The following is a 25,819-nucleotide window of genomic DNA, read 5'->3' as shown; positions in this document are numbered from 1 at the left end:
TCCCCCCGGTTGGGGGGGAGGTGAGTGAGCGGCTGTGTGGTGCTCAGTTGCCGGCTCAGGTTAAACCACGACAACTGCAGATACACACAAGAATTCAATAACTGTATGAATAAATGGTATTTCAGTTACTCTGAGCAACATGTTTTTTCTTGTTTATGAGCCCTTGGACTTTTAAAGAAAAACAGTCCAAGCAGATTTCTCAGCACATGTGATTCCAGAATATTTTTCAAAAGAAAATTTCAAAAGGAAGAAACCAAAGCAGATTTTTGTTTGGAACAAAAGATCTTAAAGCATATTTCTATCAGGAGAGCTGAAAATCCAGAAAAATAGTACAACTTAAAATGTAAAATGATAGCTGCTGCAGCAGTAAAGGCAACTGGGAAATGGCTCGTCAGCTATAAGAAGCTCTAACCTAACCTAGACCATTTCTGTGCAAAAAAGCAAGTGGGAAAGCTGGGAATCACCAGCTTTCCTGCCAGAGGAAGATTCCCCATCAGTTTGAAAGTCATGTCATGTTTGTCGGAAAGATCAGTTCTGAGCCTGTGCAGACAGAGGACTAGTAGAGCATCTGTCAGGAGACCTGGTGGGCTGCAGCATGACCATGGATGCTCCGTGCAGGAGCCCAGGCTGATGCAGTGCAGCAAACAAGCTTATCAGTGTGCAGTCTTGAAAGGTAAACATTCAGAGCAGGAAAATACCAAAAAATGAACTGCAGAGATAATAATAACCCATAGCACTACTTGAAATTAACGGACGAGTCCTCAAGCTGGGTAGTTACTTCTCTGTTTTGTTTAGGTTATGCTGCCTAAAGCCGGTGTTGACAATACTATTCATTTTGTAGGTCTTGTTTTTTCTCACATTCAGGAAGATGAAATGGTAACATATTCACAGCTTGGAACCGTTTTCTCTTGTTTGTTCACTTCTGATTAGCAGCATAAACTAAACACGACCTCACTTGACTTGTATTTACATACTCTGCTGTTTGGGTGGAGAACACAAAAACACATAGTGTATCTGCTCTATGCAGCCTATGGACCTCTGTCATCCGTATGCTGGTGCTTTTAGGCAGCTCTGCCTGTACGGGTGACCATGTCACTTGGGTTTTGGCTCTCACCCTGCCCTTTCCTGGGGGATGGGACTCCCAGAGTCTGCCCAAGGAAGTCTGGTGGGATGAGGGGTGCAGCTCTGCAGATGGCCTCTGCCTTTCTCAAGGCTGTCCCAACCAAAAAGCAGGGCAGCCAGGAACCTCTGAGGTGCCATCTGGAGCAGCCCCTTCCCTCCTCTCTACAGCTGATCTATGAATACTAACCTTCCAAGGCTGGCCAAAATGATCCTCACCACTGAGTGTGATGGCACGTGTAGCCTGGGGAAAAGAGGTGACTCAGTAGTGTCTGAGTCCAGCCCACGAGCTTGCCGCAAGCAAGAGACGTGATGGCAGCACTCCTGCTCGGTAGGGACACCCATGGGCAGCATAAGAAGGGCTCATACACCAGAAGTTTTGCAGCCTGGGCCAGGCAGGACAGGGGCCAGCATGAAGACAGAGCTTCTGGGTGAGCTGGAGGAGTGGAGAAGATTCGATCTCAGGTCCTCTCCGGTCTTTTATTGCCTCCATTTCATTCCCTCATGATGCTACTGACCATAGGGAAGGGGCAAATGCTGCTACTGGGTGGTTTTGGGGGACTTACAAAGTTGTGGCATTAACATCTGCTCTGTTTATGCAGAAGAGGAATGTGTGGGCAAGGCAGGTTAAACATCTGCTAGAAGACATCGAGTGGGACAAGATGGATCATGTTCACGGGTGCCAGGAGAGAGCACCAACCTCTGAGTGCTCCATTGTGAAGCATTTTTGGACATAACTTAGACCATACTTTCAGGACACAGTCAGTGCTTCACTCAGCTCCAAGAAAGAATCTCCAGTTACAGAAGGGAGAAGGTCAATGAAGGGGAAAAATGGAGGTTAATGATGGAGAATCAGCGAAAGCTAATGGGGATTTTTATTAGCAGTTTAAATAAACACAGCCCATATTTTTAATGGATGAAGAGGACCTGCAGCTCACAGAACAAAGATCTGCAGAAGGATGAAGTGTGGAAAGCAATTAGGTGGGCAGAAACACCATTGCAATTACATTCAAGCAGAGTTTGAAAGCCTTCTGGAAATAGTCTGTAATGCTTTTACTCCTACTGCAAGATAAACTGGTTCTTGCGGCCCACAGTACTCCAGGGGAAATCACAGTGCCTGCAATTTTAGGAGAAGTATCTCCTGAGAAAGTACAGCAAATACACAACGTGTATTTTGTCTGTTTCTACTTATAACCTTCCAAAGCTTTAGACATAACAGACTGCAAGTTTTGCCTTGTGAGGAATGGGCTCTTTCTTAGAGATTCTCTCTAAGACCTGGGAATGGACTTTGCTGTTCCTGAACCAAAACTGTGCTCTCATTAAGACAATTTTCTTGCTATGTGTGTGCAATGCTGAATTTACATGCCATCTGCACTCCAGCCAATCATCCCCTGCTGCAGGGGCCTGCTGCAAGGCCTGGCCAAATAGCATCTCCTGCCATCTAGAGGCTTTTTGCATAAGCACGAGGGTATCTCCAACGCTCACGTTTGACCTGATCCCCAGACGCAGCTGTGAGCTTGCACAAGTCACATTTGGAAAGCATGTGCAGGAACTACTCACAGCAAGAAACCAAGGTCAGAAATTCTTCACGGGACCCTAGGACACTACGCTCCTTCCCTCTCTTGCCCTCACAGCGTCCCTCACTCCCTCAAAAATGGTCACGCTTTACTCTGGGAGGCAGCTTGCAACTTCCATTTAGAAAAAAAAAAAAACTTTTTTTTTTTTAATGAAGGTGTTTATTTCCAAAAAAGGTTATCCTTCCCCTTTATTCAGCACTGGTGAGGCCACATCTGGAGTACTCTCTGTTCAGTTCTGGGCTCTCCAGTACAAGAGAGATAATGGAGAGAGTCCAACAAAGGGCAACGAAGATGATGAAGGGACTGGAGCATCTCTGGTATAAGGAAAGGCTAAACTTTTTTTTTTTTAATGAAGGTGTTTATTTCCAAAAAAGGTTATCCTTCCCCTTTATTCAGCACTGGTGAGGCCACATCTGGAGTACTCTCTGTTCAGTTCTGGGCTCTCCAGTACAAGAGAGATAATGGAGAGAGTCCAACAAAGGGCAACGAAGATGATGAAGGGACTGGAGCATCTCTGGTATAAGGAAAGGCTAAGAGAGCTGGGACTTTTCAGCCTGGAGAAGAGAAGGCTCAGTGGGATCTTATCCCTGATGTGGGGAGTAAAGATGATGGAGCCAGGCTCTTCTCAGTGGTGTCCAGTGACAGGACAAAAGCCAATTGGCACAAACTGAAATACAGGAAATCCTATTTAAACAAAAGAAAGATACTTTTTATTGTGTGATGGTGGTTAAACATTGGCACAGGCTGCCGAGAGAGACTGGGGAGTTTCCATCCTCGGAGATACTTAAAACGTCAGAGGACACGGTCCTGAGTAACCTGCTGTAGCTGACCCTGCTTTCAGCAGAGGGGATTGGACTAGATGATCCTCAGAGGTCCCTTCCCACCTCAGCCATTCTGTGAGTCTATGATCATTTTTGCCCAATAAATGAATCCACTGTAAAAATTTCCTAGAGTTTGCGCTTTGCTTCTGTGAAATTTTGGTTACGGTTTTGTCTGGCTGCTATGATGTAGTGGTTGATATTATTCATAGACTTGTACACTTCTTCAGGTTGGAAGGAACCTTTGGAAGTCAGGTCCAACACACTGCTCAAAGCAAGGCCAACATCAAAGCTAGATCAGGTTACTCATGGCCCTCTCCAGGCCAGTTATGAGCACCTTCAGGGATGGAGTTTCCCCCACCTCTCTGGGCTGCTGTTCTTGTGCTTGATCACCCCCATGATAAAACTATTATTTTCCTAATACTTCATTGGAATTTCCCATGTTGCCGTTTGTGTTCATTGCCCTTCATCCTTTCACTGTGCGTCTCTCAGAAAAGTGTGGTTCCATCTTCTTTACAACTCCATTAGGCTGTTGAAGATCAATTTGATCCACCACCGCCAGCCAAGCCTTCCCTCCCTGAGGCTGAACAAATCCAGTGCTCAGCCTCTCCTTGTATGTCCTGTGCACCAGCCCCCTAATCACTGTGGTTACCCTCTCCTTGATCCAATCCAGTTTGCCTTGTACTGGAGGGCCAATGGTACTCCACGTGCAGGCTAACCTGTGCTGAAGAGAGAAGTACGTCACTGAGCCCACTGACTGTGTCCTTGCTAACGCAGCTCAGTCTGTGGCTGACCTTCATTGCTGCAAGTTCGTGCTTCCTTGGCATGTGCCATGTGGAGGTTCCCCAGCTCTTCTTCTGCTGGTCAGGCTGTGTTTGGAGCTGGGTGACACAGCTGGCACTGAGGAATTATGGCAACTGTTAGCACCTGAGGAACTGGCCCCCAGGCTGTTGCCATAGCCTTTGGCACTTGACATCCCGATGTTGACACCACAATTCTCGCACTCAGCTACTGGCATTATTCTGCTCCGAGTGCTCATTCCCACCAGGGCCGTACTTTTCACCGACTGTTGTGGTGCAGCTGGCACAGCAATGTGGCACAAGTCCTGCGGGAGTGCTTCCTGCTTTATGGGACACCGAAGCAGGATGAGAAAGGCAGCAGCAGTACAAGGCATGGCTTTGTTTTCAAATGTTACCAGCTAAGGACCCTCAGGCAGGCTGGCAGCTCTCCAGGGGTAGGATTTTTTAGACATTCATGCATGCTAGCTTTGCCTTGGGAAGCAGAGCCGGGCTGCTGCAGCGTTGACCTCATTCCCTTCTGCATTTACCTCATTCTCTTCTGCCGGAGGAAGACAGCTCTTCACATGAATAACATCTATCTGCCTGGTGAGAAAAAAGGACATGGGTTTTGGGGACAGAAAACTGCATAGTCTCTTGTAGGGAGGAACCACAAGGAGTGTTTCACATTGTTCAGTGGGTTGGGTTACCTCCCGCCAAGGCCTTCAATTATCTTTCCAAGTGACGCCCAATGCTTCCTTCATCACCAAAGAGCTCTTCTGTTCACATCCCAGGTCCGCATGCTGGGCTTTGGCTGCCCCCAAGAGCCCTTGGCATTTCTCACACGCTGGATGCTGGCGGTTGTTCCTACTGCCTTTGAGGCAGAAATCCCAATTCTCACAAAAATATGGTACAGTGATCAGATATTAGCATCTGGAACCGACCAGGGCCAGACAACGCTTCGAGCGACTTCTTCGCCTGTCTTTTCCTCCCCACCCCTTCCCCCGTTGTGTTTTTCTCCCTTTCTTTTTCAGCTCTATACAATTCCCCACTGGGCAGGGCCCTGGCGTCTCTCCACCCTGGAGAGACTTGGACCAGAGGCGATGCAGGCACAAGCTGTGTGAATTCTCTCTTTGGGGATCCTCCCTCTTCTCCATCCTGTTCCCTCAAGGATCGCTCAGACAAGAAGACAAGGTTGGTGCAACACCCCTCAGAGCCTCTGAAGGGACACGGCATTCTCCGAGCTGGCACCAAGTGCTTGGAGACCAGATGCAGATGTGGCTTTGACAGCGAGGGGGGCATGGGAGGAGAGCTGACGGAGGGAAAGACCTGTCCCTCTCCCATTAGCACCGTCCGGAGACATATGTCCCCTGACACGCAGCACAGTCACAAAGCTGTACAGCTGTTTCGACGGGGACAGGGTTTACCTCTGAGCAGGCACACTGCTTCTCCAACAGTGGCACAGCACGACCAGTGTGTCGCGGGGACAGCGGGAAGGGGGGAAGGAAAGGGGAGGGTGGCCTGGTGGTCAGGGCACTGCCAGGGCCTTGGAGGGAGGATCTGGATGGGAAGTGGCTTTCCTGACCCACACGGCTTTAGCTGCCTCTTTAATCCCACCACTTCTTAGATAAACAGAGAGCAGTGTGCAAAAATAATATAAACTCTTCGAGAAACTACCTACTATCACGATAATGTGTTACCCTGTGCATGGGGCAAAGGATGCAAATGTGTCAATCGGATCACCTCAAACAGCACAGAGGACTTACCCAGACCCCAAAGTGAAGGGAACAGACTGCATACCACTGCACTTCATGTGTTTCCCTGTTGTGTACTACTGCTGACTCTGCCTCAGCTGGTTTAGCCTCAGAGAATATTTACGCTGGAGGGGAACAGTGGGCAGTGCCCTCCACCCCTGCCCCCAGCACCCCCCAGTTCCTCCCCAGCTGAGGCTGCACAAAAAATGATGGCCTTAGCTCCTCACCCATGATGACATTCCTGAATGGGACAGTCCCACCCCAAGGGTATTTCCAGCAGGGAATGAAGGAGCCATATCCCTGCAGATGAACAAATCAAAACCCACCTGTGGTCTCTGTAGGTGAAAATGCAGAATGCATTGGCCGTGGGGAGGGAACATCCATCTTTAAACACTAGGCCAAACCACGACTGGTGAAACCAGGCCCTGTTCTTTAGGCAGTGGCACAAGTCCCACTCACACGTGCTGAAGACTGGGCTCTGGGCCAAGTCATGACTTTGATTCAGTAAAAGAAAAAAAATACATTTTATTATTGGATGCCTCCTCTAGAGTAATAAAAAGTCACTGAGTAATTTAGGTTGGAATGGACTTCTGGAGTGCTCACATTCAATCTGTTGTCCACAAGGACTCCCAAGTCCTCTTCTGCAAAGCTGCTTTTTAGACAGTCACCCCAGCCTGTATTGCTGCAAGGGACTATTCCATCCTATGTGCAGGACTTGTCACTTCCCTTTGCTGAACTGCATGAGGGTCCTGACAGCTCATTTCTCCAGCCCGTCAAAGTCCCTCTGATCGGCAGCTCTGCCCTCCAGCACATCAACCACTCCCCAGCCCCAATTTAGTATCAGCCACGAGCTTGCTGATGGTGCGCTCCATCCATGCACTACATCCCGTCGCCCAGGTCATTAGACACTATTGGCCCCAGTACTGGCCCCTGGGGGTGGCACTTGCAACCAGCTGTCATTTGGACTTTGCGCTATTTTTTACCACAACACTTCGAGCCTCATATCTCAGCTAATTTTACATCCACCTTAAAGTCCAACTATCTAAGCCATATCCCACTAGTCTGCCTACAAGCACACTGTGGGAGACCATGCCAAGCACCTTACAAAAGCCAAAGTCAATGACAGCCACTTTTCTCCCCTTGTGCACAGAGCCAGTCATCTCAACAAGGAATATGATCAGGCTGGTCAGGCATGATTTGCCCTTGGTAACTCCACGCTAGCTGCTAACCACCTTCGTAAGGGAACACCACACTCACATGCTTCCAGTCCCTTAGAAAAAGTTGACACCTACTCCTCTCCACTTTTTGAAAGCTAACAATTTGTCACTTTGTCAGATTACTTGACACGGATGACCAGAAAGGATGAAACAGAAATGGAACCATGTATCATAGGTTTATTAGGGAAAAAAGTTATACTTCAAGACCATATATTTGGCACTGTACTGAAGCAAAAGTATGTGAGAACGATTAAAATGTTAAAACCCAAATCACCATGAAAAATAAAATGCTCTTTTAATCACTTTAGTTCCTTTTTTTGTCCCCATACAATTTACAATAACTACAGGAAGCAACTGAAAAGGTGTTAGACCTACACTACATGTAAGCTGGAATGAGAGTGAGAGATGGACCAGAGACCGGATCTGTCCCCCAGGTATGCTGCTACTCTCCCAGGCTGTCAGAATGGTAGAGTCTCATTAACATGAGCAAAGGCTGTTGAGATGTTACCATGAAACAGTAAGACCATGAAAGTTACTGAGTAAACCATTAATGCTAGATTGCCCAGAAGGACTACTAAAATCCTACGTTATTGCAAGCTTCCAAATGCCTGCTAAAAAAAATCATCATTATACCTTCCATCCATGTCAGCTTTTCCTTGAAAAACTGTATCCCAATTTGTCCCCAGGACAGATCAAAGTCAAAGGAGTTTCCTGCTAGTTGACTCTTGTGTTGGTGGCTTGGGCTTCTTTTTGGAGGGCAAATAAGTTAAAAGTGGTTTCTAATTTGCAAGTTACTCATCCCATGCCTCCGCACAGTGAAGTGAAAGATACTGACAAGGAATAAATAACGTACCAAATAAGATGAGAATAGACTGAAGAAAAGTTGCACTAAAGCTTTTAAATAGTGAAGGATAGAAAGTTTAACTCATGCTGATAAACTGCTGAATATGTGATTTTGCTGGACTATACAGTGCCATTCTAACATGGATAGAGGGGTAGATTCCCATTGAACGTTCAGTCCAAAGGCTGCCAAGGAAGCGGGACACAGGTCTTTGATCAATAATTCAAATGTTAGATCACCAGTACTCACAAGAAGAATACAGCTCTTTCCTTGGTTAATATATTGTGCACAGCAATATCTCAAAGAATTAACAGCACCTTTTGCATAAAAATTCCAAACATATTTATCTAGTGAACAAGAAAAACTCAGCATCTCTAAGCAGTACTTCTGCAGATATACAGTACTGTATTTATATAGACATAGATATATATATATCTCAAAGTGAATTTACACTGTGACCTGGTGATTAGTCCAGCAGCGGGCAAACCCACACGGTAAGTCTTCAGGAGAATATATTGCCTTTGGTGGGCGGCCAGTTACGTGGCACAATTGCATAGGGGAGCCCCAGCGGGCAGCAAAGGACAGTTTAGCATCCCATTAAGCAAGCACAGCATGCTTAGGTCGTTCCTGCAAGATATAAGAATCTTCCAAATTTTCATGGCTAATACAGTTCTAGTTTTCACAGGCTGCGCACATTGCAACCGCCTCTCCGTGCCTTAAAGACCCAGAGGAGGAAGGTAGGACACCAAACTTATATTCTGTCCCTGCTTCCAAGCAGAAATCAAGCAGCACCACAGATTTAGACTGGTAAAGTGGGGACCGTGTTTGGCTTCACGGGGGTTTCTTGAGCAGCTGGTCTTCACTGGTTTGCCTCATTTCTCTTTTTTTTTTTTCTTTTCTCTTCTTTTCCGAATCAGTTGCCCACAGTCCTCTGGTAGAAATCATTTGAAAAGCATGGTCTGCCTAAGACAGGAAAGCAGACTGCTACCATTTTCCGGGGATGGGCACGCCGCACTCATACCAGCCCACATAGTAGTAGGGTGTTGTGTGTCCAATGCGTCCAAATGATACAGGCTCCTGGCGGTACTGGCGGTAATACCCTGTCGGAAGAAAAACGCCCGTTTGCATTTCAAAACAAAGACGTAGTAATTTAACAAAAGCAACAGACGCAGCAAGAGTCAATCACACAGCCCAGATGAAAACTTGGAAGCTGTCTGGTAGGGAGTTTTGTCAAAAGGGTATTTGCTAGCCCTGGTATTTGGCCTAGATCTTTCTTGAATGATTTAACTCTGGTCCTTTATATTTCTTGTAGTTTTGATTGGTTTTACTGTTCAAAATCTCTTGAACTATTGTGTAATGCTGTGGTCTGACAAAGCGCTTCTGCATTTCACTCCAAAAGGTGGCTGTATTTCAGCTGTGTTTATGAAGTTTGCAAGTCAGTTTAAATATACGAAGGACTCTGGGGCAAAAAATACCATCAAATCGTATTATCTCATAGGGCTCAAGAGACTATCAACAAACATCAGCTTTTCACAAAACAAAAAGGTATCATTTTATGCAGTAAATATGGAGTTAAGCCCTTTCTCGCCCTTCTTCTTCATCTGCAGAAAGAACGTGACTGCTTAAAGCATTAGGAGAGGTGCAGCATTCTCATCCACATAGCTCGTGCACTGGAACATCTGAAACACTCATGTCTTGTGCCAATAATGTAATTTCTGTGTGCTCTCTATCTCTGTCTCCTAGACCTAGTAATACACATCTGGATTAATCATCCCTCTTCTGAACTGAGAAATGCAGTACTTCCCAGTTATATATAACTATCAGTGACTATTTCAGTTTCTTCCTGGCAACGCCACCATGAAAAGAATATCAACAAACAACTTAACATGGAAACCATTAAAGCCAACTGAATCATTTAAACCAGTTGACTTATTAAAAAGATTGGCTGACTTTCATGATTGGGTTCATTTTTGGAATAAGCCATCACCCTCTTGGCTATGTGAGCTGAGCAGTCTACTCAGAGGAACTCCTTCAAGGTAAGAATTTTCACTTGGAGGGAGATATCTACCAGGCCAGAATAAAAGTCCTGCGGTCCGACCTTAAGTCACTAGACACACTCCTATGTGTTTTGCATTGAATCAACTGGTCAAAAAGCATTTGCAAAAGCCATATTTGCAAACATGCGGCTGCTCCTTTGTGGCATGTGGAAGAGTTTGCACTTCTATTCAGTGAGGCATGTCTTATAACTGGAAGAAAGGTTTCATAGACCTATACAATTTTTTTTTCTGTTTTTGCATTTTGTTCCTGTGAATTATTCGCGTCATATGCCTCTCTTTCTTTCTGTCTCTCTCTCTCTCAACACCCACAAGTCCTTCTGGGACTTTCATAACCTGTTCAGCTAGGCCTGAGTACAAGACCATCTCATCACCTACTGCATCAGCAGGACTCCTCAGAGAGCTGCCAGCAGCCATGGACAAAGAGCCCCACTCTGTGCCCCACTCCCTACCCCTTAAACCTACGGATGGTGGCACCTGGCCAGCACCCCACTCCCGCATTGCTATACCTCGGATGGTGGGCAGGGCTTCAACATACGACTGAGGTCCCGTTCTTCCGTCCAGGTGTGAATCCACAAACTGGCAGTGGTCCTCACCCCTTCCCCAGCTATCCCCGATGCTGTAGAAGGTGTCTGAAGGGTCATACAGACAGATGATTTGACTCAGCATTATTTTTGTTTGGGATGCTCTTTACCACCAGGAAAATAGATGTGGGAGAAAGCAGGAGAAGTAGTACACAGTATTACCAACGAACAAACAGTGGCTGAAAAGAGGGAGAACGCTACCTTCATAGTATGGAAGAGGAATTATGGAAAAAGAGAAATGGGTTGTAGCTCAGTAAGGAATATTCCCCACTTTGCAAGTCCATGGACACTGCGCTATGGGTAACAGGTGGAGGGAATTTCAACCGAACCAGTCATTCAATATGTCATGAGAAAGTAAAAAACACTCCATTTGTCAATACCAACAGTTTGACTGCAGTCTCAAATGAAAACTAAAAACTGTGGAGGTCTCTCTCTAGCAGATGAGGTGGGCCCTGCCACCTTGATTATTTCTTATGGCATATTCAAACACTGCCTCTAAACTATACAAATGTATTGCAATAAAAATAACACATCAGCATAATCTGAAAAGCCACTGAGATAATCCCAGTACCCCAGATCAACAATATGGAAAGTTTTCTTCATTCTCTCTCAGCAAATACACCCCTGTAAGAGCTACTGTTAACCCTTAGGAGTACCGCTCACCCAGTCGCTGTAATACCAGTCTTTCCTCCACCGTTCCCCACTTCGATCTTCCCTGGGGCTCTCTAGGGTGTATTGCTCTGTCTGACTGGATGCAGCTGGGGCTCACCCGCTTATGGAGCAAGCGTGGGACTTCCCAGGGAGATGTGGGGGGAGCAGAACTTTGTTTTCACAGTACAAAGCACATTGCTTTCTCAGGATACAAAACCACACAGGCTTTTCAAGGGAAACTTCCTCCTGTCCTCTGTCTAAAGAGCTCTGCTTGAAAGCTAATGCCAGGGTGTGAGCGTAACACAAAAGCAGGGCAGCTTGGCTATCACATCGGACCTTCTCCAGAGAAGGACTCCCAGACAGCCGTCACACAATTCTTTCACAGATGAGGTGAAGAAAGCGAGAAGATGGAGATGACAGGTAATCATATATCAGGAAATTAATCTTGGTGCCTACCTTTCAGGTCATCGCTGAGGTAAATCTTGTACCTTAAGGAGTTGCAAAGAACCACTCCCACAAACTTGCGGTACCAAGTTCGTTTCACGTACTGCTTGCCACTGCAGTCTGAATAGGTGGGGTCATATTTAAAAGTGAATGGGATCCAGATAGGCTCACCACCTTGGAGAAAAAAAAATTCAACATTAAGGACAGACTTTAGCATTTCAGTCTGAGTTTTGCTGAGGTTAACATCTGATAATATGTTTTACAAGAGATGCTGCAGCAGATTAATGCATGAGTTTTCTATATCCAGAAATACTACTTCAAGAACAAATATTATAATAAAAAAATTAAAAAGCAAGGGACTTGATTAAATCTCTTCTAGACAGTGGACAAGAGTAACTGTTAAAATGATAAAAAAGTATGATTTCATGTACTGAACCACAATTTTAAGTGAACAAATAGTCTCACTGTTTTTAGTAAGACATCTTCTCTACCTAGTGATACTCAGTTTCTTTTCCAAACAGAGCCTGATCTTAGGTCTGACAGTGACACTGTCTAAATACAGTTACTTGCATTTTAACATTAAGTACAAAACTTAATCCTTTTACTAACAAACAGATGTTAAAAATTCTGCTGTGAGTAACAGTCTGTGATGTGAATTAAAGTCTATTCTTGCTATTTGGCTAAAAAGATCAAATCAGAAGCATACTTTTCTGTTTTGTTTTCTCACATTACATCAAAACAGATGAGGTTCCAATAACAGACAAGCAAGACCTTTCCTGGGGAACTCTGTCCAGAGCATTGCTGCAGAGGAGACTACTTAACTGTATCGCAAAAGACTAAATATCCCTACTGGCTTGCCTAAATGTTTGCTTTATACTAACTAAGACAATATAATTTCTTTTGAAATTGCTGCTGTAGTAATGTATATATAATTACATAAAAAGCTTCCATTGTGATAATTGATATTTTTCTCTCTAGCTACAGCACAAAGCCCCGTTTTTACTGTGCTGTTCTGAGGTGGTTTACAAATGAGATACTGAAAGGTTTTTTTTGTTAGTCATTCTTCCTCCCTGTCACTAGGCACATGGACCAAATCCTGCAAACACTTGCATGTGAGAAGCAATCACTGATCAGCAATCCTCAGAACTCCACCGGTTTGGACACAAACGTACTTTATGCAATTAGTCACATGGTGAAAGGATTGCAGGATTTTGGCCACAGCTTTCTCTTTAGAATAAAGCAATAAACTCTCTATTTCTTGAATGCAGTTTTATTGCTGTGAATAGTCTGCTTTTGTCCATCACTTTTGCCCACCTCCAAAAATCCTGAAGGATAAACTTAGCATGTCCTGTAAGAGTTGCGTTGGATGTTCAGAAGCTCTTCATTTCCACAGGTTCCTAGAGCTCTGCTACCTCTTTTTGGTCTATCTTATCTCTACCACTGCAGCTACACAAAAATATTTTCTCTTTGTCCAGTCGAAGCAGAAACTACAAGTGAAAAAGCCATCACCTCCCAAAACCTTCTCTCCATAAACAGACCCACAAAATAACTGACAGCAAAAAACCTGAAGGTGACCGGGGACATGGGAAGGCCACCACTCTCAGAGGCCTCCCACACTGACTGCCAGAGACATAGTGTGCTCGTGCTCTCCAATATCTGTGCATCATCAGAGACATCTGAGAGGACATGGAAAAACCAGACTAACAAGCGTAATAAAACATAGAAGGGAGGGAGACACTGGACATTGTTTTCATGAACAATGTAGTCAAAAAGCCCCAGAACCAACCATCTGAACTGCTTAGGAAAGCTGACAGAGCGTCCTATGAGGTCTTTTTCCTGCATCCCTTCCAAGACCACGTGCTGCTTGGGGTTACCCTACCAATGTACATGTCAGCAAGGTTTGGTCCCAGCACCAGGAAAATCAGCTCTTCTGATTAGGGGCTGAACTGGCTTATTGCAAATTTGGAAATGCAAAGCAAGCTCAACAGCTTTGTGGCATATCGTCCAGGCCAGTAACAAATCCTTGAATTTTTTAGTATTTATAAGGGCATGATGATCAGTATAGATGAGTATAACAGCTAGAGATAGGAAAACCTGATCCCGCTGTTCAAGTATGCTCAGGCAACTGAAGAACACAGACACAGAAGCAATATAGTTTAGTGCTTATTACTAAGCAATTAAAGCTGTTGTACGAGGCAAAAGATGGGCCAAAATCAAGTGCTTATTCTAACATATCTTTACAAGATTCCTTTTCAAAGACCAAATAAGGGGTCCTAAGACATAAAATATTTTGTGAATTAGCACAATGAATTACCACCTGTTCCTGCTTAAAACTATAACTCAAACTGCGTGTTAATATGCTTCTAACACCTATATTGTAACTGTTTTGCACAGGTTTTATGCACTTCACAAAAGAAACAGCAGAATAAGACTTACCAGGTGGTCTGACAATGAGGAGGGGATTGTCTAGAAGAATGAAACAAATAAAAGAAATGAATATGTTGTTCCAACCCTTGTTTTATAATATGAAACATACAGTGTCACTCAGGAGAATGCCAGTTGCAGAGTAACTGCCTTTAGCTACATTATGAATGTGGGATTTATCTGTCTCATCAATTTGCAGAGCTAATGAGTGTTTGTTATTCCACTGTTTTTCTCAGTTGATGAAACTTGCCACAGGATCGTATATTTATTCTGATACTGTAAAAACTCTACTGAGATTAGTACCAAAGTTCAAAGCCAGCTCTGAAACAGATTTCCTCTTCTCAGAAGGTCCTCAGAGCAGGAGGACAGTTTCACCGTAGGCTTCTGAATATCATAGAATCGTTTGGGTTGGAAGGGACCTCTAAAGGTCATCTAGTCCACCCCCCCTGCCATGGGCAGGGACATCTTCAACTAGATCACGTTGCTCAGAGCCCCGGCCAACCTGACCTTGAAGGTTTCCAGGGATGGGGCATCCACCACCTCTCTGGGCAACCTGTGCCAGTGCTTCACCACCCCCAGCGTAAAAAATGTCTCCCTTATATCTAGTCTAAATCTACCCCCCTTTAGTTTAAAGCCATTCCCCCTTGTCCTGTCGCAACAGGCCCTGCTAAAAAGTTTGCCCCCATCTTTTTTATAAGCCCCCTTTAAGTACTGAGAGGCTGCAATAAGGTCTCCCTGGAGCCTTCTCTTCTCTAGGCTGAACAACCCCAACTCTCTCAGCCTTTCTTCATGTAAGTTACACCTGCAGGCCTACCTTCCAAAGGGAAACGTAACCTACCTCTTGTATGCAAATCTCGGTCTCAGACATCCATCGTGTTTAGTACAGTTGTTTAGTAGTATTCATAAATATGTGAAATATATCATTTTAACTCTTTTTGTCATAGTGACAAAATTTTTGCAGGAGCCCCCTGGGCAGTGCAGGGTGCACTGTCCACTACCTCAGGAGCTTCTGCTCACTTGAAATACTCTCTTTTTTAAAGAAAGAAGGATGGAATAGGTGTGGAGTAAGGATAACAAACCAACATGATCTAATGCATTAGCTTGTCTGTATTCATTACGTTGCAGTTTCTGTCATCTCTTAACTAGCCCTCATGGCGCACAAAATACCTGAAGAAAAAGCAGGGTGCTTGTCTACCAATGGGGAAGAAAAATTCCAGGGAGTTTTTACAGTTCGATGAAAGAGAACAACAGTTTTCTGTTCTCTTCAGTGGGTTACCAGGGGTAAGGTCAAACATTTTCAATAAGCTGCTTGATCCTATGACGGCATTCTTTATTGAATATTCTCATCAGCTCAAATCTTTCAATTGCACTAGAAGAGCGATCTGAACAAACAATTTCTGTCTCTTCTGACCTACTCCATCACTGTAACTATACCATCTGGCTTTAGATTTAGCAACTGCTTTTGTACTTGTGCCAGCTGGAAAGCCACCTTTGGCCACATGACAAATGAAAGATCAGGGCTGCAAATAAAACTTTAAATTTGGTGGATTTAACCTGTTAAATAAAACTCGCAAGGTAGCTGATTTTGGATAGGAAAACTAGGCAATCAGGCCCATATACTGGCAGCCAGCTAATCAGCAAAACTCTCTGCAAGATACAGCATGCCGTATTTGTCCAATGTTAAACATTATGCTTGGATTTATACCTGAGCTTCTTACTCCTTTAAAAAAAATCTGAATATGTTATGCAGGACCATTTACTTATCTTGCATTTTTATCTCCCTTCTGTGAAGACTTACTTCCATGGTTCTTAATGGAGCTTCTGAAGCAAGCACTACAGGGTGAAGTCAAACGAGCAAAGGCAGAGACTGCGTAAACCCCATGTCGTCAAAAGGGCAAAATTTGCAAGAGACAACAGACCTTTCACTCAAGAAAAGACTGAAAAATTTCTCCTTTATTATTCAGTGGAGTCGCTGGCCTCTGGCTCAATGGAAGAAGAAGAAGAAGAAATGGGTAAAAATAGCTCATTTAACGTACTATTTTTAGAAGGGGGTGTTGCCCTTGAATGCACTATTAGCCCTGTGAAAGAGCAGCATGCCTTGTCAAAAAAAGAACAGAGAACTTTGCCCATCTGATGGAACAATTGTTTCCTATATTTCTTCCAGAGACAACCGCTTCCAACTGTTCAGCTGTTCACAATTAGGAAGCTAATTTACTAAATGTTTGGTTAATCTATCAAAGACATTAAACTTCCCATTGCTTCTGTATTGTTGAACATTAGTAGTCTTTTGTATTTTAAATTCAACTTCCTGTTCCCCTGAAGCTCACTTTAATGTCACTTATATTTTCATAGTGGCATTAGGAGTGCATATTATTTTCCTAGCTTTACTGAAAACAAATAATTAGCCTAAAAAAAAAATCTCAAAGCAGCAAGTTCAGGATAATCACCATTATTACTGTGCTGGTTTCAGTCATTGCCCTGCCACATCTGTTATTTGGAATTCAGTTTTGAGATGAAAATAAAAAGCAAAGCATACCAGATTCTGTGATAAATGAGACTGAAGAGCTAACGGGTCCATAACCAAAGGGATTCTTTGCTTGGACTTTAAAATAATACCTGAAACAAAAAGAGAGGGAAAATAAGATTAAAACATTGATTCCACTGCAATGGCTAAACTATAAATAATACTAAAACAGGGTGAGAATCAAACCAGCAGAATTCCACTCAGTTCAGGTGTCCTTTGCATTAAATGGAGTTGGATACTGAGCCAGGGTATGAGCTGGCTGTTATAGACAAATTTCTCCTTTTTACAATTGCTCCCATGCATATTTTTGGATCATTTACTTATATCATCCCCATCCCAAAAACCACACACAACTACATCCACTTCATACAAAACACCCAATAGCAATAGACTAAAAGAAAAAGTTGCAAGGAAATTAAATTCTGATCTTAGGAACAGTTTTAAACCAGATTAACTTCTACGAAAGCAGTGGTGTAAACTGCAGACTAAAACTGGATCAGATTTATATGAGATCAGAAGCTAAGCTTTTGACCTTTCTGTAAAAGCTCTAGCAGCATTAAGATCACAATACTTGAGTACTATGAGAAAGCTTCACATGTTGCCTTATTGATTCCCCCAAAGTATTTAAATCACATGCTTAACTCAAAGCACATGACTTGCACTAGAACTCCATTCTTTGCTCGATAGAAGCAAAATTATCCTCACCCTTAGAGATGAATATGTGTAAGCACGTTTTTAGTTCATTTCCAAATACGATGATTTTTAGTTGATGCCTACCCTGACATTTTTTCCCAGATTAATGTTTTCTTCTTTCTCTTTTATCTTTATATCCAGTCCAACAGAAACCAATTAGAATGGAAGATTACTGTAAAAATTTCCAGCACAGCATTTTTAAAGTGCCTGAGTTTAGGTTTTCCTTTCTTGCCTGCTTGCTCAATTTCATTCTTGTAAAGAAATTAATTAAAAAAAAAAAAATACTGCGCCTCTGTAATATCCACATAGCATTTGGATCTTGATTTAGTCTCTCATCCAAAAGCAGACATCTCCAAAAACTCCATACATGACCCACATAACAGGGCAAGTGCTTACTTGTGGCAATGGTAGCCACTGAGCGTGATTACCCCCCATGGCAATATCCCATCTGAGTGGCAGTCCTGATGCTCCTCAGCTGGTGGAAGTGAGCCTGCCCCATTAAAAACATCAGGCTGCTCTCGGTAGCAAAGCTCTCCCCATCCTGCACAGAAACCTGCCAGTGCTGCTCCGCTTGCGTGGCCCATGCTGGGCTGAGAGCGTGGTTCATAGCAAAGGCTGTCTGACGTCCCTGGAAGCTATTGCCACCTGGCGCAGTTTATGCACCAAGCGTGGACACCATCCACATTAAAAACTTCACTCCCCTTTCTTCCCTTCTGTCCACAAGAGATGACAGTAGCCCTTGTAACATAAGAGTGTAACGTGGTTTAATGCCACATAAGATGGTCATGCTTCACAGCCTACCAGGCAGCAGGAAAATTCAACACAATCCCGCTGCAGGAACTTTGCTGGTTTTAGTCTGCTACTCAATTTTTACTGTGTGCACTTTCCTGTACCATCAGATGTATCTGTTCCTCAAGGACTTAGCCACAGAGCAGGGCCTGGAGGTTGCCTGAAAGGACCCTCTCTGGCCTAAGCACCAGCTAAGCACATATGAAACTATTCACAATGATAAGCCAGAGGGGACCCGGTTGAACCAGCCCTTTTGGCAAAGGTATCTTTTTTCATTAAAAGGAATGCCTTTTTTCATGCAAAGTGAACTGTTTTGCCTCAAAATCAAACTGATCTCTATGAAAGGGCTGAAAAGCTGTGCAAATAACATCCACTTCTTCAGCAGAAGGGTGGCAGTCATGTGAATACTGGGTTTTGCCGTGAAGCAAGCCGGTTATCTCCAGGGTACACGCCAGGGCATCTTCTTGTTCACTCCGTAAAAATTACAGGCAGGTCCTCTAGGTGAAATCAATGTGGAAGCTACAGGAATTGAAATATTCTGGGCTTCACCCGTGGCACAAGCTTTACCTCGTATCTGTGCCAGACCTGGAGCACATGCATGGTCAGACCCTCTGTGGGACACGCTGCCACCCCTGCATGGGGGACGTGCCCCCTGTCCCTGCTGTGTCCCACAGCTGACACCAGAAATCGGCTCCACTCCTGCTTTCTCCAGCCAGTTCTGCCTGTAATTAATGACTATACGATGCTCACAAACGACTCATGGCTTTCTTTTAAAAAGACACACACACTGTGGCAAAAAGAAACCACGTTAAATAGCGAAATTTAGCAAGGCTGTGCTTTTTGGTCATGCCTAGCACAATCCTCTTGCTGGCAGAAATATTTGCCTGTGGTTTTAACTATTAACCTTGATTTCTCGACCGCAGCTTCTGAGTGTTTAGCATAGCTGGAGAAAGAGGAGAGGGGGAGACAAAAAGCCTCCCGTGTGCTCCTCTACTTCTGGCCACCCAAGTAGAGCACAGCAGCCTGACCATTGCTTTAATCCCCTGAGTTGCCAATGCTCTCATGGGACACCTGCATCCATCCACACCTCCTTCACCCACTCGCACCTTCTCCACCCGGATCAGGGCAGGGGCCGGTGGCACAAGGCTGACCACAGGGATGGGACACGGGGCAGTGATTCCTCACGCTGGCTCCCGAAACAGCCACAACACAGCACCAAGCTGTACTGACTTAGCCCAGCACTTGGTGTAACTACTTCAGAAGAGCAGGAGAAAAACGTTTTCCAGCCCACATCTTTTCCGTAATGCTTCAAAGCATAGTGAAAACATCCGTATGGATGCCTCACTTCCCACTGCTTCCCAAGAGGTATAATTAGATACCACCTTTGCAACACAGCGGCACCTTCTGAGCAACCCTCTCAATGCACTTAATACGTGTGTATTAATGCTAGCTTCAAAACATTCCCATGAGATACATTAAGTGCGATGATCCACTCTGAAATAGGAGGGAGCAGCCCAAGAACCTCATGCACCTATTTAAGTGGGGAAAAACATGCAGTTTTCTATCTAACGCGTAATGCAGGAACTGATTACCTATGCAATCAGGGCAACTGTGCATTCAGGTGTCCTGTTACGTACATAGAAACCTGTCTGGGACACATGATTGTTCAAGTTGCCTGCCTGCCTGACTGGAAAAAACAGCGATGAAGTTATGAGTACATTTTTCTTCGCTAAATTGGAAAATTAGTTCCTAAGCCTTTATATACACAAGAAGCCTCTAGTTGTGCCAGAAAGAAAGCCAGGTCTCATGGCTCGCTGACCTGTGATTTAAACATAGACGATGCTGTGATTGCTGTATTAAAAATGTCAATAAAATAACGCAGTCAGGATATATTTCTTTCTCAGACATGACAAATAAAAAAGAAATTGCCAAAGCTTTTCTAGGTCCAGGCATCTGACATTTTCATTAGCCAGAATCCTTCAGCTGATGAATTTGCCAGGAAATCTCAAATCAGTATAACTCAGCTGTTCTTAATCACATAAATACATGAACAACATTTGTAATATATATGTTGATTGTGCTTTGATTACACTTTGCTTAGGCAGAATTGCAATGAATTGTTACCAATAGGCACAGAAGAATCACAACTGCAATACCATGCAATACCGTTTGTTGTTCATTTTCAATACAGACAAGAAAAAAGCTTCTCCTCTTAAGAATAAACCTCCTTTAACGTTTTATATACCACTTCTACTGACGTGTCAAGAAAGGACATAGTAAACTGTAATGGGGCAATTAATATGTAATATTTTTATTCATTTAGACTATATGACTAATCGTATCACCATACCTGTCACTTGGAGCAAAATGATTTTATGACTTAATTCAAGGTGTCTCCCTTCTGTTGGAATTAAATAGCTGGCACTTGCAGCCACAAAGTGAGATAATCACTCAGCATGCTAATTAGGGAAGCAGCTGTTTTTTAAAAAAATCAGTTAGTTGTAAAATCCTTTTCCCAGCCTCTCCGAAGGCATGCCTGCATGGACCCCCAGCCCCGCGCCCCATCCAGCGGCAGGCTGAGATGGCAGGATGCCAGCCAGCCGTGGGATGCACAGCGGCACCGTCCACACATGCTGCAGGTGTCAGGGCAGGAGCCACAGCACCGCGACCGCATGCCAGCCACAGGGACGGTGGGATGGCTGCTGCTGGACCTCCGTCAGCACTGGGTGAGAGCCAGGGTGGATGCGCAGAGTGTACACGCAGAGCACGCAGCTGCTGCCTGTGGGAGGGGAACTGGTGTGCCTGACCCGGTGTCTGGGAGGGAGAGACACGCGCTGCCCGGGAAGGGGAGAGGACGAGCCGATGTGACAGCACCCCACAGACCCACTGCCCAGCAGGATCAGTGGATGAGGGGGAAAAGAGGCTGGAAGGGGGTCGGGAAGGACAGGCAGGTTTCCTCCCATGAGCATGTGGAGAGGGCAGCGGAGGCTGAAACCCTCCTCCTACAACTATACCATCCCTCCAGAAGAAAAACACATAAATCAGCTGCCTGCAGGTTCACAGGCTAGTGCAAAGTGTCTCTCTCCATCAAAAATGGCCTAGCACTACATCCGTCATGAATGTTTACAACATAAGATGACACTAGAGCAGAGCTGGAAGAGGAGCTTCCCACACAGCTGGTGTGAGGTAGGTATGTGCCACACAGGTCTACTGCTTGCACAGGGCAAGGGTTTCATTGACATCTTACCTCTTTTGTGCTGCTCTGGTGATAACACAGCAGCCAGCTGTGGCTGATGCTGCTTGTTGGACTTACTGCAGCTTTGCTTTAATGGAGATACAGAAAAGCCCCCAGAGTCAGAAGATCCAGGCTCTGTTTGCAGTTGTGAGCCCTGAATAAATGTTTGAGAGCCTCCTATGAAATGCTCTGTACAACACTGGAATTGGTAGCAGGCACTATGGGATCAAAATGTCCCTGGAGGGAACAAAACCCAAGTGGACAGGGAAGAAGATCTGATGAGACATGGAGATACGGTGGTAAAGGATGGTGTTTTAAATCATGAGACTATCTAGCCACTCCCATCAGGCACTGACACAGCTTTCCTGCAAAAAGGCAGGAGAAAGCCTAACCATGCTCAAGAAGGAGATTGAAATGTTTATGGCGAGGATTATAATGTTTGTGACTGCAGGAGACTGGATTTAGTGGTTGAGCAGTCTTCTGTGACAGCTGAGAATTAAGGTTAGGAAAGGGACATTGTCAAGACTGCTGTTTTTAAGATTTAATAAGGTTTAAAGTAACTTTAGCGTTTACATACACATGTCACAAGGAAACAGCTCATGTGCCCACTGAAGCTGACCAGAGTTTTGCTAATGGAAAAACTTCCACTTCTCAAATGGAGGTTAGACCAGGCCTCGGAAGAAAACTTATGACATGGGTTAAACATAGACTTCTACTTTGTTTGCAAAACCTAAACACCTGGCAGACATTTTCCAGGACATATTGACAGCTTCAAATCTTCTCTGGGGCTGACTTCTGCCAAGATGGCAACCCGTTTCTGACACGCTGTGCACGCCACAAGATTGCATCACCAATAGCCCCCTCATGGGACGCCCAGCAGTCAACAGCATCTGCATACAGTAAATCTGACTTAATCGGAGATTTCTCACAAAATGCACTAACAATGCAAACACTAAATTTTTAGACTAACTTCAGATTTCATGCCGTATTTTCTTAGTTAGGCATGGGGTCTTTTCCCAGTGGTTAGGGAGTTATTTTTAAGACAAAAAATATGCAATCAATTTAGTCTGTGGATTTGGAGAATGTAAATGAGATTGGCTAATACACACAATTTCTCTGTTGTAAAGAACCCTCCTTCTCCACCACAGACCCCACATGAAGCCTTTATTGCCTCCACAAAGCGTACAACAGGGGCCAATGGATTATACCATTCTTCAGGAAGATGCTGGGGAAATAATATGCTTAAAACAAACAGCACTTGCTTGAACCTCCCTACTTTGAAACAGAACTTTAATATTCGACATGGGAGTTACTAGGTTCATGGAGATGCATGAACCTATAACCTTGCTGTTCCTATAACTCCTGAAACTCCATTCAAATACAGCCAAATTGTGACCTTCTGAAGCCTGGAGTTAACATACGTCTCAGCAGATGTATCACAGGTTGGCAGCTCAATTCCTACCAATTCCCCTGCACTGAGCGTGGCCGGGACAGCGGCTGCAGGGCTCCTGGGGGCTTTCACTGCAGCCGTTCTTTCTGGTGACCTGGAGCCCTTGAGATGTTGGGCACGAGAAGCAGAGAGCTATCGCTGGCCTTCAACATTGTCCTTGGGGCAGCAGGAGAGGGAGATTTGACTGAAAGACAATGAAGAGGTGAGGAGCTGCGGCTGGGAGGTGGAAATGGCAGAGAAGCAAGAGATGGAGAAGCCTGGCCAGGGGAAGCTGGGGCATACAGGTAATGCCTCCCTGGCCTGTGTGGGGGACACGGTGAGAGTGGAGGAGCAAAAGCTGGTGAAGGGAAAAAGGGCTGTGGATATACAGGAGTCTGGGATGTGGAGGCAGGAACTGGGACTAGTGGCAGGAGGAGAGATGTTTAGGGAAAGGGTGTCCTCAAGTCACAAGGACGTGGACGTACAAAGACAGGAGAGTCTGCACCTGCTTCCCTCACTATCTAGGAACAGAGTTTAGGAGACCTCAGACCTCTTCCATCTTGTTATAACAGGTGAAACCCACAGGTAAACTGTGCCCCATCCCTCCCTCCATACATTCGTAACAATGTTTTATAACAAGGGCACTAGCAGATGCAGAGCATACAATTGCAGCTCTCTACTGTGCAAGTAATATTGCTTTAATGCACCATGAACCACGCTAAAGGACTTGCACTGAGGTCTAAATTATTAATCTTCAGAATAGGTTGCCTTTTTTTCTCTCTTGGATATGTAAGAAAAAGCCTCATGAAGCGTGTGACTGACAGCACTGTAGACAGAACAGGAAAGGATAAGATGGCACACAGTTTTTCCTGTAACATCTTATTTCTGTTTTTTTAACTCTTTGGGTGTCCTGTGTGTGCTTATCCTGCCTCTCCATACACCTTCTGCTTGCTAATTTCCCAGGTCTTTGATGCTGCAGGTGTCCTCCGGTGCATGTGTCCCTGGTGCACCTGCCTAAGGAACTGCTGCTGAAGTTGCTCCAGTGCTGGCTCTCCCAAAGAGATGCCATGTCCTCAGAACTCTTTGGTTGGAGGGAAATCTCCAGGGAGGAGGCAGGGGAGCAGCACCTCCTTCTTAACACATTCTGTGATTTCTTGGTGCTTGGATGCTTCAGGGCCAGCAGGAGCAACTGCAGGGATAAGGCGTGTGTGAGTCTATGCTAACATCAGGGCTGTGCAGAGAAGCACTGTAATGCGGTCAGAAAAAATTTGCCTGGTCATATTTGAGACCTAAATGCTACACTGCACTGACTTTACGTAATTTATTTATTTTATCTTATTTTATTATTTAATCTATTAAGATTGTAGATGAAGGCCATGCTCAAACAATTCTCTGTTTTCTTGGTTGAGGCGCTCAATCAACTGCTTTTAACCCACAGAACCTTCCCTTCGTCTATAAATCATCTTGGAAAGAAAAGATACCTGAGGTGACACCGTTTCTCTCTTCTGTGTTGCCCTGGCACAAACCCTATGTGCCTGTCCTAGGAGTGGATGCTCTGATCTGTAGCTCGTCATCAAGTGGGGCATGCTAGTCCCAGCCCACAATCCCAGTGCATCTCCCACATTACCAAATACTTGAGCAACACCTGCCACCAGTGCCTAAGAGACTGTAGTCATCAGCACGTGAAGAGCAATCACCTAGCCCAAGGCAGCACCAAAAGTTCTTCAGACTCAGAATTTGAGAGAAAAGTATGAGAGATACCGAGCATCTGTCAAAAGAAGTAATTTTAATGTAGTTCCTTTGTGGCCATTTACTTCCCACCCAATTGCCATGAATTATTCCAATATCACACAAAGCATGCATTCTTGTTCTGCCATTTCAGTGAGATTTTTTGCAAGATAAAGACGTAAAGCTCCTGCCAGACTGACTTCTGAGCAACTGCCACGGCCTCATTATATGTCACCAAGCCTTCTCTTCCAGCACAACTCATGTGAACAGACAGCGAAAACAGATCAGAAAGCGGCACCTTTCCCCACCAGCCCTTAGGTATCAAATCTTGGCCACATCAGTACATGGGAATTGCCACATCACAACACATCAAGGGTATACTTTAGTATACTCTTCCCCCAAAATTTGATTCACTTATGCATAAGACTAGAAAATGCATTTTTAAAATAAGATTTTCTCTGTTACTGATAAGTGGTTTTATATACACAAACATATATGCATGTACACACAGTCATCTGCTCCAGGGTTAATATGGTAAAGATATCATGTAAGTAGCTGTGCGATTTATAAAACAATTTGCTGTCAAACAGAATGAGTAAAATCTAGATCAGATGTAAATGTTTATACTAAGGCCAAGAAAAACAATTGACAATTCTCAAAATTTGTTTTACTTCCCTAACAGAACTGAAAAAGAGTGGATCAAATCCTTACCGTGTGTTGGGCTTCAGGTTCTCAATTGGCAAATGAGTAGTCCCTGCAGTCCTGGTTGACCACTTATTCTTTAAAAAGTCATCATAGGACGCACTGTAAACCAGATAGCCTGTAAACGGAAAGAAAAATAGTTGTGAGGATTCTAAATAAATTTTAAATAAATGATATCCCTAGGTGTCGTGGTAGATTTATGGGTTAAAAGGAGTGGAAGCATCTTTGAATATGAAAGCGATTTGATGTTTAACTCTCCTGGAAAATCCCAGGCTACGAGAATTTCCTGTCATCAGCTAATAATGATGGAGCATTACATCAGAGGATGGTATCCAGGTGCGAATTCTGATTTAAAACATGGTGAAGGCAAAAAGATGACAGGGGCAACCCATTCACTGTTTTAAGTGATACACTGACTGTGCAGAAACTAATACAGTTAGAAATACCAGGGGGTTGCGGG

The 25,819-nt window shown here is 44.4% G+C and overlaps 1 protein-coding gene across 1 annotated transcript in view; it reads right to left on the bottom strand.

The window, feature by feature from the left end:
- Window positions 1–7,436: 7,436 nt before the first annotated feature.
- FNDC1 (fibronectin type III domain containing 1) overlaps window positions 7,437–25,819 on the bottom strand; it is a 48,646-nt gene continuing 30,263 nt past the window's right edge. Inside the window, exons 15-20 of the mRNA XM_019472910.1 lie at window positions 25,369–25,477; window positions 16,796–16,875; window positions 14,272–14,301; window positions 11,848–12,009; window positions 10,666–10,788; window positions 7,437–9,202 (exon numbers count right to left, since the gene is read on the bottom strand). Of these exons, the coding sequence (XP_019328455.1) occupies window positions 9,087–9,202; window positions 10,666–10,788; window positions 11,848–12,009; window positions 14,272–14,301; window positions 16,796–16,875; window positions 25,369–25,477 (620 nt within the window). The 3' untranslated portion in view covers window positions 7,437–9,086. The remainder of the gene's footprint in view (window positions 9,203–10,665; window positions 10,789–11,847; window positions 12,010–14,271; window positions 14,302–16,795; window positions 16,876–25,368; window positions 25,478–25,819) is intronic.

Source organism: Aptenodytes forsteri, unplaced genomic scaffold (assembly GCF_000699145.1).
Source record: "Aptenodytes forsteri isolate BGI_AS27 unplaced genomic scaffold, ASM69914v1 Scaffold357, whole genome shotgun sequence".
Taxonomy (NCBI): Eukaryota; Metazoa; Chordata; class Aves; order Sphenisciformes; family Spheniscidae; genus Aptenodytes; species Aptenodytes forsteri.
Note: the sequence above shows the minus strand (reverse complement) of the source record. Positions and strands in the feature narration are given on the sequence as shown.